This window comes from Setaria italica, chromosome IX (genome assembly GCF_000263155.2).
Source record: "Setaria italica strain Yugu1 chromosome IX, Setaria_italica_v2.0, whole genome shotgun sequence".
Taxonomy (NCBI): Eukaryota; Viridiplantae; Streptophyta; class Magnoliopsida; order Poales; family Poaceae; genus Setaria; species Setaria italica.
Genome location: NC_028458.1, coordinates 36183074 through 36210977, shown reverse-complemented (window position 1 = coordinate 36210977; position 27904 = coordinate 36183074). Strand labels below are relative to the sequence as shown.

The 27904-nt window shown below is 44.1% G+C and overlaps 1 protein-coding gene across 1 annotated transcript; it reads right to left on the bottom strand.

Moving 5' to 3' along the window:
- Window positions 1-8216: 8216 nt before the first annotated feature.
- On the bottom strand, window positions 8217-12012 carry LOC101761112 (cell division control protein 48 homolog C). Its single transcript, XM_012842645.2, has 9 exons — window positions 11799-12012; window positions 10629-11236; window positions 10074-10226; window positions 9676-9792; window positions 9492-9596; window positions 9103-9161; window positions 8821-9022; window positions 8482-8625; window positions 8217-8368 (listed from the first exon to the last, which is right to left on the bottom strand). Exons 1-9 carry the CDS (start codon window positions 12010-12012, stop codon window positions 8321-8323), a joined length of 1650 nt encoding a protein of 549 aa, XP_012698099.1. The 3' UTR covers window positions 8217-8320.
- Window positions 12013-27904: the final 15892 nt, after the last annotated feature.

Genomic DNA, 27904 nt, shown 5'->3' with positions numbered 1-27904 from the left:
GTGATTGAGACTTGAGACTTGAGACTTGAGACTTGAGAGATGCATGGGTCCCCGTCCCCTCACAATTCAACCCGACGGTTCCTGCAAGACTTGCTCCGTTTGTTTCGTGTGCCCTAATTGGCATCCAAATAACAAAGAAAACGTTTTCAGAAAAATCTGTTTTGCCGAAAGGTAGCAACAGAAAGTGACCTACTCTATTTTCAAAACCGCTAAATACCCTTTCCCTTGCCGTTTGGCTGCTCATCCCAGTTGGTCTATTCTCAGGATATGTAACCTTTGCAGACTTGTCCACCGACCATAAGTGGCTGATCCACAACTTTGTGCCCTATGAGAACAATTCTGCTCCCTCCATCCCAAATTATTATTTGTTTTGAATTTTCTAAATACATAATTTTTGCTACGTATCTAGACATAATATGTATCTAGGTGCATAGCAAAAGCTACGTATCAAGAAAACCCAAAACGAATAGTAATGTGAGACGGAGGGAGTAGCTTATAATTGCGTGGAACCGTCACAAAAATATCATAGAAAAATGTTCAGTTTATGCAGAGTAATTATTACCGTACAGTATTTAAATTTTTAAAGGCATAGTAGCCTAACCAACTACTATTGCTAAGGTGTTCCTAATGATGAATGAGCTGGTTTGAAAATCGCTGTTTCATTTTCAGAGTAAGAAATGTAGAAAAAGTGAATTTGTTCACTCCATTACAGACAACTAAGACCTATGCAAACAGCCAAATATATTCCGTCAAAAAGACACCAACAATGGTTCTATAGTACTAGCATCGGGCGACCTGCACATTCGCGGTGATCTGTACAAGTAAAACGAACATCACGCTCGATATCATTTCTTTTTTGAAGGACTTGCAATTTGGTCCAGATCCTTTTGAATTGTTCGGGGATTTGTCACCACGCCGTCCAAATTCTACTCTTAAACTCTTTCGACCTGTTCGCTTCAGCTTATTCAATTGGCTTACCAGTCATCAAACAGTGTTTTCCTCTCACAACAAATCAGCCGTTTCAGCTTTTCAGCCGGCTTATAAGCTGAAGCGAACAGGCCCTTTGTCCTTTATATCTCGTTCACGAACGGATCAACCCATGCGTTTTTTCTCCGATCCCAACTCGTGTAATTCACCATCCCAATATGAACTTTGCGCCATTTATACTATGAGCAGTCAAAATTGAAAATTGTGGACTTAAGAGACTTCAGACCAAATTGAATGATGTGATTCTGAAACAACAATGCAGAGAGCTGTGTTTATATAAATGGAAACTGCGTGCAAGAAGAGAGGGAAGTGTTTGTGAGAGTAAGTACAATCATATAGATGTTTTGTCTGTGTTGGGGTAGCATATGTAGTAATTGAATGTTTGGTTTGAGGAATCACCACATTTAGAATGGAATGGTCCACCCTAAAAAAGAATGGAATCACCACATTCGTAGAGATCAGTCATCCCATAAATATTGATGAGATGAACCGTTCCTCATTATTAAGATAATTATATGCTTGTGATCAACTTATTTCATTCATCAAACCAAACAAAAATACAAGGAGTGAGAAGGTGATGAACCACATCATTTCTCAAACCAATTTGACAATACTCGTACCATCATCTGCGATTCTGTTTCTTTCTGAAAAGATACGTGTTAAACTGCTAAAGACTTTTTAAAAGGTTTCAGGCTTTTTCCTGACGCCTCTCATTCTTAGGAAAAATAAAAAAAATGGTCCACTCTCTTGTCTTATTTCTACTATTTCATCCTTTTAACTTTTGTATAGTGGACTAATAAACCGTTGGCCTGTACCATGGGTTGGCCAGTAGTATGGAGCGGACTCAGGGGCAATGAAATGAAACTGAGACCGCTTCGTATGTTTTGGATATATAGGCAGCATGGCTGGCAACAAATGCAGGTAGACGTTAATGCTATGGTAGCTAGATACCAGCCCCTTGTTTACTTCACCCCCAACTTCCAACTTTGACACTATGCAAAAAGAAGATTCCCCATCACATAAAACTTGCGGTACATGCATGGAGTACTAAATGTAGACGAAATTAAAAACTAATTGCACAATTTTGTTGTACTTTGCGAGACGAATCTTTTAAGCCTAATTAGTCAATATTTGGATAATAATTCACAAATACAAACGAAACGCTACAGTGTGCTACAGTGCTGTAACAGTAATTTGGCACCTCCCAAATTTGCCAAGTAAACAAGGGCCAGGTTCCAATCCCATGGATTACAGATAGCAATATTCATGACTTGATGACAACATACTAAAACAGACATATACCATTAGCATTCGGCGAGCTACGCATATAAGCTATGAATCAAGAAAAGTCAAAACGAAATTATAGAGAAAAGCGCACGCACGGAACGGAAAAAAGGTCGCTGGTTTATTCGGAGGCACTCGCCGATGTGAAACCTTTATTTTCACTGGCAACCGGGCGGCTTGACGTGGATTGTGGACAGACTGCTCCTCGGGTTTGGCTGCGCGCGCGGGGCATGCCCGCATCTTCACCGCTCCTGACGGAAGACGGCAGGCGCCGTCAAGGAGTCCACGCGTGCACGCCCGGCCCGATCGATCCTTATTTGAGAGCACTTATTCTGTAGGCTGTTTTATAAACAAACAAAGGCTAATTTAATTGATTAGAACCCTTGTCATCGGTATTGATTGAATTTAAAGAGAGGCGTCAAGATTAACATTTTAGCCCACCACTAGCTCCTTCAAGATTCATAACGTTCTATTTATTTAGCTGAGATCTACAGTTTAGAGAAAAAGGAGCTGCCACGTCAAATGACTTAGCGTGCAGCTGCGACGCTGCTGATGGCTTTTCCTACGAGAGAGTTCGCTGTGCCAAGATTGACATGCCCCATGCTGCGAGGCTACTAGTTCTTGGATTCCAAGTACCAGTAACCCCAGCCAAGCTCTCAAGCTTCATCCTTATGCCCTCCATTCTCAAATACTATCTGTTAGTCCTCTCCTACCTCAATCTATTCTGCTACACTCTTCAGGTATGGTTAGCGACTGAAACAACAGCATGGACTATATAGACTATAGGAGGGGAAACAAGGTGAAACCGGAGCGGTGAGGTAAGTCGTATATATATGGACAGCAACATAAATAGCAGGGTTGGCGAAAAATGTTTATGGGCAGCAACATAAATGACAGGGTTGGCAGAAGATGTTTATGGGCAGCAACACAAATGACAAGGTTGGCAAAAGATGTTTTTGGGCTGATGGCAGCGCATTGTTCTGCTGCTAAGTTGGACTTATTAGTTAGGTTTAAGTAAAAAAAATAAAGACAACCAGACAAAGAAAGCACGAGTATTCAAACATTCAAATTAATATTTAATATTTAATATTCAAACATTCAAAGAAAGCACGAGTATTCAAACATTCAAATTTTTCCTAGGGAAGAATTTTTAACAGGAACCCAACAAAAGTGGTTCGCATTTTTACCTATTTTCTTCCATTTTTTAGTGTTAATAACAAGATCTAGCCTAGCATTTCAAGGTTTGCCTTAAACCAGTGTGTTCAACACCTAAACTAGTATCACAAAATTCATATCTAGAACAAGCATACACAAGTGTTCTAACAGAGGTGGATTTACATTTTTACCATTTTTGTGTGATTTATGGGGCATTTGTTGGCTCAAACACAAAATAAATCCTAAAGAAAAATATACAACAGTGACATGTCCAAAACTATTTTTCTGTGAAACTATTCAACATCAGAGTCTAACAAAGTTAATTTTGTATTTTTAGCATTTTTCTACCATTTACTATGCATTTCCAAAGTTTCAAGCGATTTAAAAACTAAATAAAACAGAAAAGGTTAAAATCAACTCGCAAGGAGGCCTCTAGAAGTTTTGAAACACTGCAACAGTGCCCCTACAATTAACACGAACGCCCTTGGAAAGATTTAGGGGCTCGCAATGGAGTCCCCGGGGCTTGGCCGACGACTTGCCGGTGTTAATCCAGTGAGCGGCGGTGCTGATAGGGTTAAGGAACGGCACAGGAGTACTTAGGGGCTCACTGTGGAGAGTTGCACTAAGGAGCTCGGGGGTGGAGGCGGCTTGACGGCAACGGTCCACAGGGAAGTTTGGGGCGTGGTGGCGGAGCTTCTTCTCCGGTGACTGCAGCGGCGGAGGAAGGCAAGCAGGGGCTCGGGAGGCTTCAGGGGTGCATGGGTGGTGCACGGGAAGGACTAGGAAGTCGCGGCGAAGCTCGGGAGGTGGTTCTCAATGGCGAGGTGCGGCGGTAGAATGGGGCAGCGCTTCCGCGAGGTTTTTGCAGCGGTTAAGCGCTGGTGAGCTGCCTTGGTGCCCTTTTATAGGTGCTAGGGGTGCTACGGGGGAGTTTTGGAGCGCCATCAGCCATGGAGGGGCGCAGGGAGGAGAAAGGGGCGCGGCGCATCACTGGCTGCGCAGAGGCACGGCGGCGGCGATTGGCCAGAGCAGGGCGCGCGCGTGGGCGGGCTGCAGCGACTGGCTAGGGGCGATTGAGGCATGGGGAATCTCCTTTGTCCTGTGAGCTGAGTGGTGGAGAGGGGGAGCCGTGTGGTCGTGTCGTCGGCGGTGAGTGGCGGAGGCGCACTGGCAGGTGGCGTGCGGCAACGTGGCGGCGGGGCTCGGCCGAGCGCGTGGGCGGCGACGGCGGTTGGCGGTGAAGGATCCGGCGCGGTAGGGATAAGGATGGCCTCGCGCGTGGAGTGGGCAATGGCGGCGCTTGAGCCGTCGCCTCCTGGCCTGCGGTTGGCCGGAGCGGCTGCACCAGGGGCATGACACCGCGTAGCGACGTCGCGGTGGAACGCGCAGTGACCGTGTACCGGGGCAGCAAGGTTGGAACGTGATGGCGTGTAAAGTGGTGGGTTTTGAGCCGCGGTTTGGGGAGATTTGAAACTGAACTCAAAACTTTTCAAATCTAAAAGTTGTTGACCCAAGATCCAACTACAAATCCTATAAAGGCCTCATAACCAAAACTCTGCTAGATCAAAAGATAAAAGATCAAAAAGTTTAGAGGAACGCCGGTTCAAAAGAGTTAGTTAAAATTTGGGATTGAGTTAGAAATTCACTAAGTTTAACCCACTTTTTGAACATGTTCCACTCTAAATTAGGAAAAACTCAAATAAAAAAAGTTGTTTGTTTTGAAAAGTTCTACAACTTTTATATTGGCAAAAAGTTAAGTTGTGATATAAAAAATTGATTTTATCAACTTCCCCAATTAGTGTTTTTAGGGTATTTTTAGCCATTTAAGGGTTTGCAAACTTAATTTAAATTTGTCTTTTGGATTTTTGAGATGTTTTCTATATTTCCATCCTAGTTTGAGTGTTTTTCATACTTAGCCTTTGGTTTGACTTGGTTTGACTTATTTCCCCTCTTTGGTGACATTTCATGTGTTGAGTGCATTTGGATTTCAAACAATTGGCAAGTTTAAAACTTGAGTGCAAATTTGTATTCTTAATCACTCTAATTAGCCTTTGTAAAAATCTACCAAAACTAGGGATGTTACACCATGAAGCAATACATCGATAATAATTCCATGTTTTGCTCTCCCTCTCTGTGCTGCAGCCAGCCAACATCATGTCCAGCATCTGCAGCTGGGCAGCGTGCAGCACTTACAGCCGAGCAGCTTGCCTGTGCTCTACAAGCCGCTGCAAATAAGGATCTTGCTGCTCACCGGCCGGAAAAGAAAATGATGTGCATTTATAAAAACACACATACAGATAGATAGATAGATAGATAGATAGGTATTGCAGACGCACTAGAAGTGCGATGGTACAGCGCCCTAGTGCGGCGCTCCCTGCCGGGGTTTGAGCCCTGGTGCTGCATGTCGTGCGCACACCTCCCTGGACTGTAAAAAGCGCAGATGGGTCCGCAGCTGCCAATGAAGCGAGCGTGCGTAAGGTTCCTGCCTGCTTTTCCACGGTTTGGTGGCCCTCTATCTTAAGACAAAGTCAAGCGGACGTCTCTCCCCTTGATTGAGTTTTTTTTAGAGAGGGAGGGGGAAAGGGGGAGAGAGAGCGCAAAAATTGAATGAGTTCTTTCTTCGTTGCTACTCACATCGATTTCATTGAGACGGACAGGGTCACGGACTCACGGTGGCGCTGCATGTGCTGATGCGCAGAGGATCTCTTTCATCCTCCGCCTCCGCGGATACTGCTACTCTTCCGTGCGGGTCGGGGATAAGCATTAATTTTCATGTCACATCACTAATTTTGCTACTTAATATACTTATGAGGAGAGAGAAGGAGTTTCATCATATGTGAGGAGTTTCATCCCTATAACACTTTAGGCCAATCTCAGTGTATGTTTTCATCGCTCTATTACCAAGAGTGCTATGTCAACTTTTCAATGAAATGAAATTGTCACTCTCAGTGTATAGTTTCATTGCACAGTTTCATAGATAACCTAAATTATTTAACTTTTGCGTTGTCTATGAGCAAATGTGTCATGCCATGAAGCCGTAACATGCCCAGTGTAAGTTTCATTGTGTTTCATAAGACTTGCTACCTGTGCCAAGTGGGTTTCATGGGGATGAAACTTCCCTCTCCTTTAAACTCATAAATAGCCTGCCAAATCAACAATTTTGCTGATGTGGCATTTGATTTAATGCCCATAAAACTTCCATGATACTCCTACTGTAATTAGGTAAAAAAGTACATTTACGTAGGTCACAGTCTTATAACTGTGCAACAAAACTGTATGCAATGAAACTGGCCCTGGACCTGTTCCATTTCAAGTGAAAGACCGACCGTTGCGACGGCATTGGAGCGAGAACAAAAATATCTTGTCTTTTTCAACGACACTCAACAGCAACACGATGGAAGTTCAATGATTTCAATGGAACACAAGGAACACCTAATTTTTTTAGGCATGCTGGAGTTGACTTCTTTATTTGCGGTTGGATGAGGACGGCTAGAACACATGGAACCTTAGCATGCGGTTGGTAAGTTAGAGGTGGGATTGAGTTTAGGTGGTATTTTGGTTAGTTCAAATTCAAATGTAACGTAATCTGATTAGTGAAGGTAACAAGTCCCATTACATATGTTTAGTTGCGGTGGTTTGTAATCAATTGACACTGTAATCGAATCCCTTGCCTAAATAATATCTATACAAGCTTGTTACCCCTCCTCCCCACCGTAATCAGATACAACATCCAGACAGAGTGCAACCAAACAAAGAAGCTAATCATATATTCCGCCACCAAATACACTGTAATCTCATTCTCTTTACGTTTACGTTACCATAGCACGAGGGATGGAATGACTATTTTTTAAGAAAAAAACTGGATCTATGACATCAAAGATTAACCTTTTAGAAATTTATCATCAAATTGTCTTGGTACACTTTAATGCCAATAAAAGATATGGTCTTTAGATATGACAAGGCGTCCTGTTTGACATCGACGGGACTATGCGCATCTCTAACCCCTTCCAACATTGGGCCTGTTCGCTTCAGCTTATAAGCCGGCTGAAAAGCTGAAACGGCTGATTTGTTATGAGAGAAAAATACTGTTTGGTGGCTGATAAGTCAGCTGAATAACCTGAAGCGAACAGGCCGACTGAGCTTGTCCGAGCTGCTTCTAAAGGTAAACCAACACAGCAGAGCGAGTTGCAAGCATCGGAAGCAATCGGTCCAACTACTTTCTGTTATGCAGTCCCTCGATCAAGCCTGAGTTCGGCATGAGGAATGGACATGGCCTACCGGAGCAACTAGCAGATCGGCCGGACCAGGACAGGCTCGACGCCTGAAGTTCTTCAAGGAGGAGGCGATCTTCACCTCGTACGCTGCCGAGGGTCTCAAGGAGACAAGGAGACCGCCCGACTAGCGCGGCTCAGCCGCTGGGCACAAGAGCGTGCCTCGCCGAGGGCCAACCCCGAGCTCATGATCTCCATCCACTGCCTGTCAGTGTTCTTCCAGCTCCTCGTCACTGGATCCAAGCTGTTGCTGTTCCCAGACCCTTGTCTCAGCGCTCTCATCCTGCTCGGTGCCTTGCCGGACCAAACATCCGTCAGCGCGGTGCTTGTCAGGGACTGCCACGACCTAAACTCTGAGCGGCATTGGATAAGCTTCATCCCAAGCTGAAGCTACTGAGGACAACGATACATCCAGAACGGCAGCCGAGGAATACAAAAAATGCCAAAAAAGGAAATTGCTACATTTCAGGAATATAATAGTATTACTCATTTATGTATGCTATGCATACAAAACTGCCAGTGAGTCAAAGCTGGTCCAATAAATAAAGCCACGAAGTTCATAGCATGGACATACTTTGCAGAAGGTTGCTATACACACACCAAGATGAATGCATGGTGATCCATCAGTTTGACGAGTACCTCTTCGACAGTGCCTCGTAATGTTTCCTTTGCTGTAACCAAGAGGAAAGAGAGGAATGGGTGAAAACAGGTGACAGTATCACAATGGTGAACAGAAAGATTAGCATGACAGAGCATGTCATATCATGTCATGACAGAAAGGTACCTGTTCAGATACTGATGGCTTCACCTTCGATAGAGCTTGTTCAAAGTGCGATAGTTCAATCAAACAAGATGAACTCATTGACGATGTGCCATTCTCAAGGATTTCCAATCTCTCTTCCAATGCTGCCATGGCTGCTTCATTCACCTAAGGAAACAAGCATCTTAGTTCCATTTTTTGCCGGCTTTTGAATCATCAATTTTATATTCACACAAACAAGTGCTGCAATTAATTCAAATATCTGATTCATAAAGACAGGATGCATTCATCAGGTACCCATCTTCAAAGCCAAAAAGATACCACATTCTACAGTCAGAAGCTAGTTAATACTATGGAAATTACCAGTGATGCTAGGTCAGCACCAGTGAGATTGCTGCATTCCTCTCGACGTGCCAATGCATCCAAATCAACACCTGAGGAGATGGGTTTGCTTCGAGCACATGCTTTTAATACTGAAACCCGTTCATCAGCACCAGGTAAAGGTACATAATGTTTCTTCCCAAATCTACCAGGCCGCAAAAAAGCATCATCTATCACATCAATTCTGCACCAGAAAAGGGGTACAGTTAGCGGCCTTCCATTCCGGGATAAATAAACAAAGGTCCATTAGCTGCTGACAGTTACCTGTTTGTAGCTCCGATGACATAAACACCTTGACGTTGATCTTCAAGTTCAGTAAGTAACTGCAGACAGAAGAATCAGTAAATCAACAGAAAGGAAAAGAGATGTTAAAGAAGGTTCCAAAATATTCAAACCTGGGTTACGACACGTTCAACAACCCATCCCCCCTCGTTCCCTCTCTTTGTTGTCAATGCATCTGCCTGTCAAATCAAAAGGGATAAACATGCAAACAAGATATACCTATAAAAACAGCTACACGCCCAACACATTTAAGTTGCTTGACCACTTCCAGTAGTATAGAGGTATCAAGTATCTGAACTTTGTTTAAAGTGACTGACAGGTTTTGCATCAACAGAATACATACTATGGTTTGGCTACACAAAAACTCTCACCTCATCAAAAAAAAGTATGCATGGAGAGTTAGTGCGTGCACGGATGAATACTTTCCTAACTTCTGATTCACTCTCCCCAACATACTTGTTCAATAGCTCAGGCCCCTAGTTCCATAAGAAGAATTATCATTATTGTGAATTTGAAAAGGCAAAGTAAAGATATGGAAAACTAAAGATAAGTTACCTTAATATGAATAAAATTAGCCCCTGCCTCATGTGCCACTGCTTTTGCTATTAGTGTCTTCCCACAACCCGGAGGTCCAAACAGCAGGAAGCCAGCTTGCAAATTCACTCCAAATGCCTTTAAAGCCATATAATAATGATGACATGAAAAAACCCCACAATAATAGATTCATAGACATTACAAACTATCACAATAAACACGACAGATGCCTGTAACTTCAGTATAAATAATGTAAGAGCTCTTAGCCTCTGAGGTGCCTATCACTATAGGCTAAAGCATACAAGATAACAGACAGAAGCAAGAAGTGTAAACACAGTTCGCTGGAATAGTATATACAATTCAGTATAAGAAGTGTAAAACACAGCTCGCTGGGTTAGTAAGTACAATTCAGTACTCACCTCATAATCTTCAGGATTCTTAATACATCTAACAATGCAGCGGTCGAACTCTCTCCTCAATGAATCAAGACCTCCAACATCATCCCATGTGACATCAGGGATAGAAGAAAAACCTTCTCTTCTCAAAGATGGTTGAACCAGTTTTGCTGCTTCCTTCAGCAAGTAACATGAACCAAGGGAAAAAAAGAAAAAAAATGCAAATTGAAAAATTTAATATCCATTGGAAACTGTTATAAACTTAACAACGGAAGAAAATTGAGATGAAAGGCATGTCCACAATATATAACGTGATACAGTCATGAGAGCAACAAGAAAGAAGGTGTCAATCTGTTGCAATCCATAGCAGCTTACACAACACGAAATTAAAAAAGCAAAACTAATGTACTAAAAACCACAGGAACATGGATCAAGCTAAATTCTGAATCTAGCTTACACTTAGTGAAATAACAAAAGATTCTTGGGCATTAGCTCTACATGTTTAAATAACAAAGATTACCTCGAAATAACAAAAGATTCTTGGGCATTAGCTCTATATGTTTAAATAACAAAGATTACCTCAAAGTCACCCATGGTAATATGTAAGCTCTCCACCTCGTCTACATCCCAAGGTTGTCTCCACCAGTCAGGCTTGTTGTTTCCATCATGCCCATGAGAATACTGAACTCTTCTTTCATCAATTATTCTCTTCATTGCCAGATTACCTGCCTTATCGATTAAAGCCTTCAAGTCAGCACCAACAAAACCTGGTGTGGCCCTTGCTATCTTGAATAAGTCAAATTGGCCTTCAAGTCGAAGGTTCTGTGTAAGCATCTTCAGTATCTGTTTCCGTGCATGTTCATCTGGAATACCAAGAGATATCTCTCGATCAAACCTTCCCGGCCTTCGCAGAGCTTGGTCCACAGCATCAGGCCTGTTTGTAGCTCCAATGACAATAACATAACCAGGTTTCTTTTCAGATGATTCGGCATCAGAGTGACCGCCGCCAATATTCTGGTGGAATTCATCCATGCATGTCATCAGTTGGGTAACTATCCGTCGCTCCATCTCCCGTTGCAGATTCTCCCTCTTTGATGCAATTGCGTCTATCTCATCTATGAACACAATTGAAGGAGCTGTCCTATATGCCTTCTGAAACAGGCCCCTGATGTTTTCCTCAGAAGCCCCTGCAAGAACACAAACACTATGAGGTTACCTTCCGCATGAATACTATCTCCATAATGATTTCATGACTTCATGGTACCACATTGTACAGCACTAGACCGATATTAGAAAAGAATGGGTCCAGACACTGACATTCCACAACTGCTGTTAGCATAACCTTCAACAGCTACTTTTGTTACGTAAACACACATATTACAACGCAGCATGCTATTAGTCATACACTTATACATTCTATCTCGTGATGCCTATTCTAACAAAGGATAATGACGACCTCAGGCACCACTTGTTCATATTCCAGCAATTTTGGGTTCCAAGTTGTCCAGCTTATATTGAAGCAACAATATAAAAATGGCGAATCTGGTCCATGTTTTGAACACTAACAGCAATAGATTCAGCAGTTACAGCATCGAAATCGATTCACCAAGCAAGCAATAACTAACAATCACCATTCCCATCATTTTTAATTATTTCCAGCATTGAACAATATCAGCGGTTAAAACTTTTTTGCCCACATGATATCAGAATTTTTCCCATATTTGTGATGCAACGAGTTAGAAAATATACCAGATACCCCAGACACGACATCAGGGGCCGAGATCTTGTAGAATGGCACACCAGTCTCATTGGCAATGGCATGTGCAAGGGTGGTCTTTCCACAGCCAGGCGGTCCGTGCAGCAGCAGCCCAGCAACAGGCCTAACCCCAAGACGCCGTGGCAGCTCAGGATGGCACAGGGGTACTACCAATTCCATCATCAGCTGCTCTATCACCGCCTCCATCCCACCTAGATCAGCAAACCTCGGGCCCCTTTCTCCCCTAGGGACTCCTTCAATAGCCGGGGCCTCTGGCTTGGCATCGCTGCCACCTCCACCATCAGATGCGATGAGGCGGCGCGCCTTCTCTGGGATCACCTTAATCTCCATCTCCATCTGTTGGATGGTGCCGGGGTTACGCTTGCTTGTCTGGGAGGCGTACTGGGAGCGGATGATGGTCTTGGAGAGATCGAAAGCGTGGGGAGACGGCGGTTGGACAGACTCATCGGAGAGGGAGGTGGAGGTGGTGGTCTGAGCGTCGTGTCGGCGGCGGGAGGCCCAGTGGTCGTTGTCGGAGCCAGAGGAGGATGGAGAGGGGATGGCGGATGGAATGCGGCGAACGGCTGCAGTGGAGTGGTCGGCCTTCTGGCTGCGGAATTCGGGGTGGCGGACGCGGAGGGAGTTGGCGACAACCTCGGGGGAGGAGCTGGAGATGGCGAGGCCGCGACCCGGCCGGCGGCGCCTTTTGTGACACGGCCCTTTCCCCATCAGAGGCGGCGGCGGCTAGGGTTTAGGGGCAAGGAGGAGTTGGTGCCGATCTCCCCCGTGCCCCCGAGCTCCACTTCCTCCCCTACCTTCACCGAGCATTTGTTGTTGGCGCGCCTGACATGAAGCTCGTCTGCTGTCTTGGCCTGGCAATCGGCACTGCGAGGCTAAGTGCGCGCTCAGATCCAAGGCGGCAGCTGCTTCAGTTTATGGCAGTGATTGCTAATGCACGATCGCACCAGGAGCCGCGGACTCGGCTTTATAGTTTGTAGCCGAGCCGGTGATGAAGATCCTTGACGTGCACGCCAATAGCTCAATCGTGCGTCGACTTCTAAATCCGGCTCGATAAATCCTTATGCTAGGCTTCCAACCCTACTCTAACAAAGGCAGGCCTGGCTCTGACCCATGGGCGGGAGGGGCGACCGCCGGGGGGGCTGAGGCCAGAGAGGGGCCCAAGAGCCCAGCAATGAATAGATAACCTGTGTGTATTTGTGTTGGCCTGTTAGGTCTAAAAAAAAACTGTGTTGGCCTGGTGACCATGACTTTTTTTTTGAAACGAGTTGATCATGACTTAATAATGCGAGTAACGACCGCTTTGAGTTAGATCGATACCGTTCCGCCAATTGCTCGGCCGCTCCACCGTGCGTTGCACATCGGCAGTTCGCCTCGGTCATCAGCGCCGACGTGCCGTTGATGGGCGCTCGGCCGGCTGGTCGCTCCAGGTCGGCGATGTTGGAAGTTCAGCACGGCTACACCTGCTGACCTGCACGGCGCTTAGGTAAAAGAGCTCAGCTCTCTCTTTCTGGGTCTCCATCTTTTTTTATCGTGTCAGTCTCAATGCACAGTTTCATTGTATTATTACTAAGACTGGAAATTAGGCAACTGTGTTTATTGTGTGTTATGGGGATGAAACTCCTCTCGCATATGACGAAACTACCACTTCTCTCTCCTCATAAATACCTTGTCAAGTCAACAAAATTGCTGATGTGGTATAAAATTTAATACCCATGAAAACCTCCACCAAACTTTCACTGAGACTAGCATAAGAAGTTAAGGACCCTTGATTTCGACTAAGCCCAAGGGCCTTCTAAAACATAGAGCCGGCCCTGCTTACAGGGTTGGCACCAAATGCATGTAAAAAAGGATGTTAATGCTATGGTAGCTGGATGCCGCGAGTGATCCTAATCACTTGGATGACAGATATTATTAAGGCTGCTTGATGATTGTACTGTACTGGTGTGTACCTTTCAGTACTTCAATCTGCTACGATTATAACCACTTAAAGAGTAAGATGGATTCCAAAAATATTCATACGATGCTACAAACCAAAGCAAATTGACAATAAAAACGGCCTCCACCTAATGCCGGCACTTAAGAGTATTTATCACTGTATTATAACTTTTTCCAAGATCAAACAAACAAGTATCTCTGTCGATTAGCTTCATGTATTCTACCATATGGATAATTAGATACGGCACCATATACCTACAACCGCAAACAAGAAAAGGTGGATGTGCGCTAATCGATGACTCGCAATGTCCAGTAGAAATTGTAGCCAGAAGTACAAGGAGGTACTACTGCCTCCATTCTTAAATATATAACACTATTAACTTTTCATTCATTCAACTATTATTTTTTATAAATATTTATGCAAGTAGATAAATATACAAGTTAAAACTAAAATACTTTTAATAATAAATATGATTGTACTCATTTTACTTACTCCCTCCGTTCCAAATTGTAAGTCATTCCAAGAATCTTGGAGAGTCAAAGTATCTCAAGTTTGACCAAATTTTTACTCCCTCCGTTCCAAATTGTAAGTCATTCCAAGAATCTTGGAGAGTCAAAGTATCTCAAGTTTGACCAAATTTATATGATAATATAATAACATTTATGATGTCAACTAAGTATCATTAGATTCTTTATCAATTATATTTTCATAGTATATCTATTTGATGTCATAAATCTTTATATTTTTCTCTATAATTTTGGTCAAACTTGAGATGCTTTGACTCTCCTAGATTCTTGGAATGACTTACAATTTGGGACGGAGGGAGTATTAAATATATATTTTTGGTCAAAGTTTGACAAAAAATCAGCGATGTTATGTTATATTTAAAGAATGGGAGGAGAGAGAGAGATGGATTTGAATTTTAACCATTTGCATATGCTTGAGTGGTTGTGTATTTCGAGGAATATATCGAAAATAGGCCAGTTGACAAATGAACAAAAAACATTATATTAGATCCTGATGACATCATCCGTCGCATTAGGATATAAATAATTAGATGAAACTAAACCAAATGAATACGAAAAGGCTAGCTAGCCCGCTATTTGCGTGGGGCTACTCTGCTAATTCCGACTACCAGAGAGTATGTGCAGCCTTTGAGGCTTTGTCATGACCCCTTCCATTCAAATGACAAGAATGTTGGTTCTCTCTCATGTCTCATTCTGCTATTCCATAATGCAACTGGCAGATATGGTAGCTGGATGCCGCCAGGTTCTAACTACATGGATGACAACATGCATGCTGGCCTGTCGCAAAATTTAAGAGATGTCCTAAGTTAAGGACTGAACGGGGTACTACACGTCATCTTGCCCCTCTTCCTCTCTATTTTTCTTATTGTCGTTAACATTTATTTGCTGAACGAATATAATTCGCCTACCCAGAGTTTGTTTCAACATTATTTAAAGGGCCCGTGAGGAGCACACCACCTTTGCAGCTCGTACTCACTGAAAGCGTGACAGCAGAGGTGTAACAGCACGAAATGAATTCTTTGGATCGGCAACGAGGTCGCCAGATCGATCCGCCTATACCGATCGAGCTTATTACATGGTACAACCAACTGAAACAGGAAATAAAAGAAGATTTTACATGCTTACGTTCTCCTGTAGTGCCTCCGCATATCTGTTATGGCTAGAGATGATTATTGGTCCAACACTCCCTATACAATTGCTAGGAGTACTACAAACGACTTTAAGGCTTTGAGGTTTTGTCCTGAGGCCTCCCATTCTTAGGATGTTGATCCTCTCTCCTGCCCCGTTATACCTTTTCTTCTTTCTCAGCTGCGTACAGTGGTACTAAACTGTTGGCCACGAACCAGTAGCATGGAGCGCGTATGCAGCAGGGGCCAATGGCAATGCATGAGATGAAACTGAGACGGCGTGGTATATGTTTATATATCTGGTCGACATGCTGGATGTACGGGGTTGACAACAAATGCATAGGAGGGAGATGTTGGAGTATGCAGGAAGTTTGGTGCAATTTCCTTTTCTTATGTATAAACTGGACAGTTATGGTATGGCTCATTGCTGTGCTAAACAAGCTGATCCGATTATTGGATCGAGTAGCTCTTTGACATCAATGACAGATGGCTCATTGCTGTGTTTTTCATGCTATTACCGCATTCCAAATTTATTCCTTCCGCAAAATGTAGTGAACAAACAAATGTTGATTAAATACACATATACATAGGACGTCCACGGCCGTTGCCCTCGGAAGGCAACACACACGTAACACAATCTTGTCACGATAATTGTTACGAGATGGTCCCAAATTATCGAATGGAACAAGCAAAACTACACAAGTCATCGGAGAAGCAGTACCACTCGGCATCTCGCGCTCACGCTGGAAGCCTGACGGAGGAGGAGATGCAAGATCACTCAACGAAGTCATCTTGGTGTGGCTGCTTCCTCCTGTAGGCTCAGCACATCCGCATACAGACGTGATGGCTAACTATCCAATGCCACGAGTTTGTTACCAAGAAAGACACCACGTTTGGGGGTACTACTACTGATGCCCTTGTAGAGTCTTTAACGCTTTCTCCCGGCGCCTTCCATTCATTAAACATTAATTGTTGGTCCTCTCTTCTTCTACCCCGTTCTACTACTTTTTATCCTTTCATTTTCAACTGTGTATATAGTGGCCTACAGCATATCTGGACTGATCGAGTATGGGACCGGGCAATGAGATGAAGTTGGAGCGGCGTGGTATGTTGTATATATGGACGGGCAACATGCTGGATGCACAGGGCTGCCAACAAATGCAGGAGGCAGAGATGTTAATGCTATGGTACCTAGATGCCAGGTCCTAATCACATGGACGACGATGGACAGTGATAAGGCTTGTCGGCTTGATACCTGTACTGTACCGTGTATCCTTCAGTGCTTCCATCATCTTGAATTGCTCAAGACATACTGGAAACCGAAATTATCCTGTGTGCCGACTAACAATTCTATGGGTATAAAAAACTCATAGGAAAATACTAATTACCCTGTCCGTTATGATGACTCACATAATAATGTCAATAACTCTTTCGGTTTGCTCGAATCAAACATGAATATAACAATTATCCTGTAGGTTTGAATGGAACTCACAGAAAAACAAGCACACAGAAGAATGGCAGAATTGGCTGCAGGACACCATTCAAAGTTGGCCTTTGCCACAAGCCACTAAAAAAACGTCTTGGCCACAAGACATCCTTCAACCATGGCAATTTGCGGCAGGACACTATAACTCATATATATATATATATATATATATATATATATATATATGAGTATTTCCAACTCAAAGAGGTCACATAACACATAAATCTGGACAACTTTGCCCTTACCCTTCAAACACAACATACCAGTCATGAAAATAACAGGTTGCAGCCACATATGGCATATTTCAACAGCAGAAAATAGTAGGTCACAAAATAACTTGTTCAAGCCTACTCCACCACCACACATTACATGGTCACACTAGATTACATGGTCATGACTGAACATCAGACTACAAGACTATTTCATCTTGGACCTGACAACCTTCAACTTCTTTGCTTTCCCCTTCTCATCAACAGCAACTATAGATAGATGAGCACATGCAACAGGCTCTATACAGCCTTCTAGTTCCAGCATCCTCTTGCGGCTCTAATCACAAGTTGCGTCACCTATTGGGCGCCTTGTGTATGACCTGGGGGTAATTTTGTCATTTCCCCTTCCTTTTCCATTAAATCTGAATAGAATATAGAGTTTAGTGTCCTACGGCGAATGGGTATAGTTGAACAGTGTCTTGTGGCAAAGACATGATTTTTTGATGTTTCGTGGCAAAGACATGATTTTTTGATGGTTCGTGGCAAAAGCCAACTTTGAAGAATAATTTTTCAGGCCCCACGCGTGCATCATTTCAGGCCTTGCGCGCTGCTCACCGCGCATATTTGGTCCATGTACAATGCGTGGGATTAATTGGCACCCAACAAAACCCTAAGGGCGTGATTGGATGTCCATCCAGGCTCCCAGGATGCAAGGTCTGCACGTTTGGATGCCTGCGCCAGGGGTTAGGTTAGACCCCCGGGGTGCAAAAGTAGCCTTCCAGCCAGGCTCCTGCCGTGCGGAGAGATTGGACGTTTCTCTGGAGCCTGGCTCACGCGATGCGCACAGAAGCGCGTGGCCTACATGTCATAGAGGTAGGAGATGCAGATATTCAGACAACCAATCACTTGCTCTTTGTAACCTGCACGTGTGGATTCATACAACCAAACAAAGAGTTCTTGCATGCCCTCAGCCTGGCCACCTTTATCCTGGTCACCTCTATGACATATTTCAGGCGCATGACTAGCTTTGAATATGTTTTGAATAGCGATGAGCAGACCAAAGGTCTTGGATTTGCAATCCTTTACTAGTTGATGTCAATCCTTTACTGTAAAGAAATGAAAGAAACATTAGCTGTATATATAATTTTTCCCTCACTATAGGTGCAAACATAGATCAGCAGCAGCGCAATCATGGTGCCAGCTGACTTTTGTCTTTTGAACATATATGGCTGTTGTCTTTTGAACACATATGGCTGATGACTTTGTGCTCTATGTAGTGAGGGCAAAGACATTTCTGTATCTAGTTGCTTATGTATTTGGTTGAATATTCTAGCTTCCAGCGTTAGCAGTTCTTAGCAGGACTCGACATTGTAATCTAGTTGAACCTGCTCCCTCCGTTCCAAATTGTAGGTCGTTTTGACTTTTCTAGGTTCAAAGATAATATTATACACCTAGATATAGTGTACATCTAGATGCATAATAATATCTATGAACCTAAAAGAGCTAAAATGACCTACAATTTGGAACGGATGGAGTATATGCTAGCCGGTGATGAGAACCATGTAATTATCTGGTTGTGTATGGTTAAAGAATATGGCTGTGTATGGTGTTGAAATTATTTGGTTGCATTTATTACTACAAAATGCCTAAAATATTCTTATCCTTGAAGGTTACTGGAAAAACATGTCGGTTCCACTCTACAGGAAATGATTCTCTTTCTGGCGACAGGATAATAATTATTCTGTCAGTTTTTGCTGTCAGAGATAAGATTTATAATCTCGAAGGTTGACCGATAGGAAATTGAGGGATTTCATAGGTTTCTTAACCTGACAAGGTTTAATTTTTCTCTGAGGTGCCTGTAAGAATAAAACCGCAGGAAAATTATCTCAGTCGGGTATCCGACAGGCAATTGAAATTTCTCTATCGAGCTATCTCTGTCGGGTTTTGCCTGTCGGCTGGCAGACAGAAATTATTGACAGTTTTCCTATATTTCCTGACGGTTTGGGCACATAGAATAATTTCGGTTTCCAGTAGGGGTTGTTTATTTACCGTGTTTATTTTAAGCTGAACGAAAAGAGAGCTGCCCATTATATTTAAAAGAAAATAAAATCTAGACTTGGCAATACAACCAATAGGAAAAAAATACCGGTCGATTGGACTGGGACGTTAACAGGTGCCGCACAACTCTAAAACACCACTCAACTCAAAACAAACAACATTGCCTAGTTGGATTGGGGCATCAACACAAGCCGAACTCAACTCGTCCACAAACAACTCTAGACGGTCGGATTGGGACATCGACACGATCCGCAACAACTATAGCTGGTCGGATTAGGACATCAACACGAGCCACACAACACCGTCGATCCATTCAACTCAACTCAATTTGCTCGGAGCAAACGACCCCGAGCACTACAATTAACCTTGGTCTAAGTCAAATCCATCGATCCTTGACTCGGCCGCAGCTTCGTAAAGCACCGCAATCTTGGATTCTTCGTGTGTGCACTGTTTTGATGTCCGGCATGGCATCAACTAGCTAGAGAGCAAGAGTGCGGTGCTGACGATAAGCTACCGAATGTGCCCTTGCTTTCGTTCAGAGACCGCCGGCTGCGCTGCCTTCACGCCCATGTAGATGCGGAACAAGCTACGAAGTCATTGGAGGACGCCACTTTACAGCTCGTACTCACGCTGGAAGCAAGACAGAGGAGGATGGCTAAGTCTCAAGGTAAGCAAATCAATGGCTCGTATCCCATGCATCGAGCTTGTAAGCCTATCATCGTCAGCGACACCGTTTCTTTCCACAAAAGACACCACGTTTGGGCAACTACTACTAGTGACCTCGTGTCGTAGTCTTTGAGGCTTTCTCCCGACGCCTTCCATTCATAAAGCATTGTTGGTCCTCCCTCTTCAGCTTCGTTCTACTATTTCATCCTTTATTTCTCAATTCAACTGTGTATAGTGGGAGTAAACTACTGGCCAGTACATATATATATGCGGACTGAGCCTGGGCAATGAGATGAAGTTGGGACACGGCGTGGTATATGTTGTATATATGGATCCCGGCCGGGCAACATGCTGGACGTACAGGGTTCCCAACAAATGCAGGAGGCAGATGTCGTTAATGCTATGGTAGCTAGATCCCACGCTACTGGTGAAAGGATACTGGTGAAAGGATCTTTTGTCCAGCACATTAATGCCGGTTGCAATTGGACCCGGTACTAATGTGTGTACCGGGCCTAACGGCTAGTCTCCCAGAGCTGCCTCACGACACCCTTTAGTACCAGTTGGGGTACCAGTTGGGGGTAACAACCGGTACTAAAGGGTGCACATTAGTATCGGTTGGTGTCCCCACCCGTACTAATGTGCCACCGGACCTTTAGTACAAGGTGAGGGCACCAACCGGTACTAAATTTCCTTCTATAAATCCACCTCCTTCTTCCTCCTGCCCTACCCATTCACCACAGCTCGAGCTTCACCCTATCCGTGGCGCCATAGGGGAGGTGCTGCCGGATTGAAGACCATTTCATGGGGATTTCACTCATTCAAGTGTTCTAAATGTTAGAAACTTCATCCTTCTTGATACATGGTTAGTATACTAAGTTTTATGCTTTAGAAATAGAGTAATTTATGAATTTTAGAATAAGGTACAATGGAAAAAATTTTCATTTATATGCATGTATTATTTAGAGCTCATATTTGTGATTTTTAGAATAAGCTACTGTCGGGCATGCTCCCCAGGCCCACGAGTAGGCCTGAACGGCCCACTAAGGGACGTACTTGGACACGATCAAGAGAACCCCCCGACGACTAGCACAACTCGACAATGTCTCAGAAGACGAGTCAACAGCTAACGCCCCACAAGATGAAACTTCCGACCAAAGGAACCAAAGAAGGATGCGCAATACTACTCGGGCTGAACGACAACACATGCTGGCTACAAACATTCCCATCACAAACCTTGAAAAAGCATTTGACGAAGTACAGGCTCAAGAACACACCACTCCACTCGCGGCAATTGCCTCGATCAACCTTATATCAACGCTCATACCTCGAGATAGAGACAACGAAGTCACAGCTCAACTCGCGCAGCGAGGCAACGGACTAATCGCACAACTCGCGGAACAAGCTTACAGGCTACTTGACAGAGAATCACCAATCCTGTCTGTTCCCCGCATTACGGCTCATCAAGAGGGCAGTAGAGGTGCTGCAGTTAACAACAACTTCAACGAAGTACAAAGGAATGACAACAAAGTAGTGAACCAACCAAGGCAACACAGCCAAGGCCCGAGTAAACACAATGCTCCAGCACGGCAAAAAGACGTGGGGGAAGTTAGCTGCACCAACTCCGCAAAAAGTCCTCGCCATACTCGGAAAAATCATGAAGTATCAAATTTCAGCGATCAACGAGAAATAATAAACAGTCGGCGCGAGCGAGAAGTCAACAATTACAACCACTTTCCTGCTTTCACAAATCGGGTGATGAGGACAAGATTACCCGAAAAGTTCAAACCAATAGGAATCACTAAGTATGATGGCAAGCAAGACCCAATTCAATGGCTAAGATGCTACTCGTTGGCAGTCCAGGCTGCTGGGGGCAATAATGATACCAAAGTTATCCATTTTCCCATATGCATGGAACCCGCACCTCTAACGTGGCTTGAATCACTCAAGCCTAGATCAATTGACTCTTGGGCAGACTTGACAAAGGCTTTCACCAACAACTATGCCGGCTCTATGGCTAGACCGGGCAACAAGATTGACCTAAGTCAAGTAAAACAGAAAGAAGGCGAAACACTACACAACTACTTGCGACGATTCTTCGAAAAGAAGGCTACTATAGTTGACATTTCAGAAACAGATGTCATCGAGTGCTTCCTGAATGGACTCTATGATCGATGAACATACCAAGACTTTGGCAGACGACGACCAGCCAATGTCAAAGACCTCAAAGTCATGGTACAACAGTGGGCAGATGAAGAAGACAAAGAGCGAGAACGGTTCGGCTCTCATCGTAACCGAGGACGCGACAACAGCAACAAAATGACCAAGTTCAACAAACCGAGTACAGACGAACATACTCAAAGAATATACAGTACTCACCTTGATACTTTTTATTCAAAGACTTATAGGGGCTCTCTAGTTTCCCCTGCAAAATCTCGTGATCTGTCCGCTCAACGGCGAAGGACTTCGCAGCATCTTCATGAACTCTCAAGGATTCCGTCAGACGAGCGCACTCCTGCTCCAATTGTTCATTTCGTTCCTAAAGGGCCCGAGCATTCCTTTGAGTCATGTCATATAGATCCTGCAAAGAAATGCAAATGGTCAAGTTTCTTAGCAACAAATAGTCAGACAAGAGAAACAACACACCTGAAAGCTCTGCATAGCTCCCTGAAACTCCGACTCTGACGGAAGCCCAAGTACTGGACCTTGAGCACTCTTTACAACATGAGGATCTGGAGTTGTACCCAAGGCTGTACCTAAAGTGACAAACATTAGTCAAACAAAACAAACAACTACAATACCAGTATCCCGACTACATACCTGGCGCAGTTGTCTCTTTGGCCTTAGCCACATCAACCAAAGCCAAAACACCACCAGTAGACGTCGAAGAGGGAACACCACCAGAACCCGAAGCAATTGTAGGATCCTCCACCAAGCGGATCACTTCTTGAAGCATGGACATGGTGGCTCCAAGATGACTAGTATCAACTTCGTATACATCATCAACAGAGAGATCATCCAAGGGAACAAAAAGAGTAGTCGAGGGACAAGACTCTACTCTTGCCTCCACAGGGATAGTGTCCTCCGCATCCCTACATCAAAATACAAAGTCATCACACGACTTTCAGAAAGCTCGAAGATACAAACCAAGAATAAAAAAACTCACCGAGTTGATCGTGGCGGCAATCGCACATGTTTCTTCTTAGCAACAGGTGGCCGAGTACTCGGTACCGCGGGAGCAGCTGAAGGTGCAGTTTTCTCGCTAAGTCCTGCAAAAATAGGGTCAAAACTACAATAAACTCAGACTAACAAAAATAGTCAGGGAGAAAGCTCACCACTAGTGATCACATTGGATAATAAAGATCCAGCAACAACTACTGGCTATCTTCCCTTCGCAACATCCACCACTCCAGTGGGCAAACCCAGAACTACCTGGTCAGGGACCGGCAACGCGGTAGCCGACGGAGTTTGGACTGTTAGCTCGAGGACTACTCCAGCATCCGCTGGCGGCACCTCCCCTGGCACTTCTTCAATAGACGCAACATCTACATCCTTGGCGGTCGTGACTACCTCATCAGAAGTAGCCTCATCGCCACCAAGGGTCGCATCGACAACCTTTTCAGACAAATAAAGTGATCGAGAGGCTACAAAATAACCTCTACCAGCTACCAACAAACAAACGACTACATACCTTGGTATTCTGTGACTTCTCAGGAGTCGAAGTCGAGGCAGACTTAGCAGCAGACCTCTTGCAAACTACTCGGTGTTTCTTCGTAGGAGGAGAAGGCTCATCTTCCGACTCTTCAACAACTGACTCTTCCTCTGAATGCGCCAAATAGCCAGAGAGAACTCGGGACTACAGAACAAGTTGTTACTCAAACAATGTCCCAACATCTTGAAAAGTACAAGTTAAAAACATACCTCTTGTGACCCATACCAAACATCAACCTGACGAAGAGCTGAAGGAATAACAGGTACTCCTTAATAGTTCCTGAAGAACTTGGTCAGCAGCGCCTCCACATCATCGTCAGATATATCCTCCGGAGATATATGTGACGGGTCATCAAATCCTGAGTACTCCCCACCTGAGTGAGCCAATTTCTGCAGAGGCTGAACTCTCCTCTTAAGAAAGCTGGCCACCACATTAATTCTAGTCAAACCCAGTGCCTTCAACTCGGCAATCTTGGTTAGCAAGTTGTCAAGCTCTGGGGTATCTTCAGGCTCACTCACCCAGTTATCCGCATGCTTAGGGGCGCGACCAGTGACTACCGGCAAGCGAGGGCTATGGTTCCCAATGTAAAACCACTTCCTTTTCCACTCACCATGAGAATCCGTCAAGTTATAGTCAAGATAAGCGCCCGAATTCCTAAGTTGGAACCCGGCGCCTCCAAAAACCTCTGTCCTAATGGCACTAGGCTGAGGCTTGCAACGGAACAATTTCCTAAATAGCTTAAGGCTAGGAGGAACGCCCAGGTAAATCTCGCACAAGTGTACAAAAATGGACATATGAAGCACACCATTGGGATTCAAGTGAACCAACTGAAGCTTGTAGTACTTGAGGATACCTCTAAAAAAGTCGGATGTGGGCACTGTAAGTCCCGTCTCCACAAAATGTGCGAGCATGACTGTCTCGTTCGGATGCTTCTCGAACTACCACGCGTTAGCAAAGGCAGGCCTCCACTCGAGTACCTCCTTTGGCTACAGAAGCTTGGCATCAAAAAGCGCTTGAACAGCCACCTCCTTCATCACAGAATTCTACCACGTAATTCCAGGCGGTGGCGGCGCAGTCCAGTTCATCAGACCAACCTTCGGCGCCGGCAACACCAGCTCCTTTCCCTTCTTCGATTTCACCTTACCCACCGCCGGAGCCTTGCCCTGAGTTTTCTCGGGTTTCTTCCCCATCTTCTTGGTGCGCATCAGACGATCTCAGCCGCAGCAGGGTTTAAAAGTCAACCTCGGATCTCTCTCAAAAAACAGCAATGGCGGCAGTGGCGCTGGAAAATCGTGACGGCGCAAAAGAGGAACAAAAAAATGGGGAGAAGAAGAAAAACAGATCTGCTAGAATGGAACGTAACCCTAACCGAAAGGGGGCCCTCCAGTTATATCTCCCCCGCCTCTGGATTCCAAGCATCAGTTACGCAACGGTCAGATTTAAAATAGATTTATTGCCATAATACCCAACGGCTACTCAAATCAACTAGCTTTGACCACTTCATCGACAAAAATCGCCTAAGTGCTCGGGGGCTGCGGGTACCGTACCCGATGGACAAAGTTTTCTTTTTCAGACTACCAGAGGGAAAACAGCCAAAGAATAGATTTGACCCTAAGCCTGAGTTTTTCAACTCAAACTAAGGCTCGGGGGCTACTCCATATGAAGTGCGATTGTCATCGCACTACCATATAAAATATTTCTTGGAACAAAAGCAACTCGGAGGAACAAGAAGAGTACCTTCCAGCCACGCGATAGTACTCGAGCACTTTGGACACTACAACCACTACGAAGAACTACTCGGATGGTGCCCACAGTACTCGTGACTGCGACGCACGACTACAAAGTACTCGGGGGCTTGTCGGGCATGCTCCCCAGGCCCACGAGTAGGTCCTGAATGGCCCACTAAGGGACGTACTCGGACACGATCAAGACAAGGGGGCTACGCAGCTATAGGCATATCCCACTCGGACTAGTTAAGTGTGCATAAGGAAACTACTCGGACCACACCGAGTAGAACTCTGTAATTGTACCCGACTAGGATTCAGACTTGTAATCCTACCCTCCCGAGTATATAAGGGCGGGTAGGGACCCCTTCAAAACAACAACTCCAGTTCATCTAAGATCAATACAAACAACCCACAGGAAGTAGGGTGTTACGCGATCTAGCGGCCCGAACCTGTCTAAATCGTGTTCCTTGTGTCACCATCGACTCCTTGATTCTCGATGGCCCCTTACCACATAAAAGACCACCTAGGGAACCCCCTAGACGGGTTGCCGGTCTAAAACACCGACAGCTACAATTTTTGGATGCTATGTTTTTGTATTAGTCAAAGAAAATGATATGAGGTTAGAGAAATAATTTCGTAGTTTAGTATTTTTAAAATATAAGCTTAATAAATTATGGCAAATGTGAGTGAGATAAATTATGATACATAGAGATAATAAGATGAAATAGAGGTATGTAATTAGTCATTTTTAGAATAAGCTACAATGGAGAAATTTTTCATTTATATGTTATGTTTGAGCTAAGTAAATTGTGGGGAAAAATATATAATTCGTTCATAGTTTAGTCATTTGCAAATATGAGCTAAATAAATTGTGGTATATAGAGATTCCTTCTGCTACTGGAGGTAGTGGTGATGGTGGGGGCGATCGTCGTTCATCTCGCGGCAAGGGGAAAAGCATAGTTGGCTCTCATGATAAGCCGAAGAAAATGAGCACGAGGGAGAAAGTAATGCTTCATTATTTGCAAAGATGTCATGAATATGCTGTTACGGCGGATCAGGAACCTCCTTTTGGTGGTCGCTATGCTCCACCGCCAGTCCCGGATGTTTCAGATCCACTTAGTACTACCGTTGCAGGACGCACAAATAAACCACAAGATGAGACTAGGTCATCGAAACATTCATCTTCGCCGTCCAAGGATGGTTAAAGTCATCCTAGATAGTACTCAGTGGATGGTTTGTCGTAGTGTATCATGTTGTTTGGGTCTGAAATTTAAATTTGTGTATTGTTATCTAAACTTTCAGCAACATTTGAGTTTGTCATAGTGTATCATGTAGTTTGGGTCTGAAATTTAAATTTTTGTATTTCTATCTAAACTTTTAGCAATATTTGAGTTTAATGGTATTTGTATCATGTTTGTTATGTTTCATTTATAATTGTATGGATGATCAAAATATCTTTGGTTTGGTAATACTTTGTAGATGGATCGGCAATGGATGTACAGTGCGGACAAACGCTCCATGGAGTACATTAATGGCTTGCGTGGTTTTCTCGATCTAACAGAGTCTAACAAGCCGCCGTCTAGTTTCATTTGTTGTCAATGCTGAATTTGCAAAAATGAGAAGGATTATGCATCTAGAAAGACTATACACGCCCACATATATAGTTCTGGATTCATGCCTAACTATTTTGTTGGGACCAAGCACGGGAAAAAAGAAGTTATGATGGAAGATAATGAAGAAGAAGAAGATGACAACATTCCTGACTAGATTCAAGGAGGTGCCTTTGCAGGTGCTCCAATGGGTGAGGCTGAAGAAGAGATGGGCGAGGTAGAAGGTCCTATCGATGAGTGTTGCGAGATGCAAAGGAAGACTGCAAGAATGTGAACGAGTCAAAAAAGTTCAAGCGTATGTTAGATGATCATAAGAAATTGTTGTACCTAGATTGCAAACAGGGGCACAAAAAGTTGGGTACCACACTTGAAATGCTACAATGGAAGGCAAAAAATGGAATTTCTGACAAAGATTTTGATGAGTTAATGAAAATCATAAAGAACATACTTCCCGAGGGGAATGAATTTCCGTCCTCAACGTACGAAGAAAAAAATTTTGTTTGCCCTCTGGGTTTGGAGGTACAAAAGGTACATGCATGTCCTAATGACTGTATCCTCTATCGCGGTGAGGAATACGAGAAATTGGAGGCTTGTCCTGTGTGTGAAGCGCTACGTTATAAGATCAGGCGAGATGACCCCGGTGATGTTGAGGGGTAGGCCAGCAAGAAGAAAGTTCCTACGAAGTTAATGTGGTATTTCCCTATAGTGCCACGGTTGAAGTGTTTTTTCATAAACAAGGCACATGCAAAGTTGATGCATTGGCACAAAGAAGAATGTAAGCAAGGTGAAATGATCAGACAACCCGCTGATGGGTCCCAGTGGAGAATAGTTGATAGAGAATTTCCCGAGTTTGAAAAGGTTGCAAGGAACATACGGTTTGGTTTAAGTACAGATGGATTCAATCCATTCAGTGAGTTCAATAGTGGTCATAGCACTTGGCCTGTGACCTTATGTATGTTCAACCTTCCGTCCATGAAGCGGAAGTTCATTATGATACCGGTAATTATCCCAAGACCCAAAACA

What these genes read in the sequence shown, in the direction of transcription:
- LOC101761112 (XM_012842645.2), bottom strand. Translation starts at nt 12,012, where the DNA reads ATGGAGGCGGTGATAGAGCAGCTGATGATGGAATTGGTAGTACCCCTG. An exon ending in GCATACTTTTTTTTGATGAG is followed by an intron (nt 9,162 to 9,491) that starts GTGAGAGTTTTT and finishes TTCTGTCTGCAG; the next exon opens with TTACTTACTGAACTTGAAGA. An exon ending in GTGCTGACCTAGCATCACTG is followed by an intron (nt 8,626 to 8,820) that starts GTAATTTCCATA and finishes TTGTTTCCTTAG; the next exon opens with GTGAATGAAGCAGCCATGGC.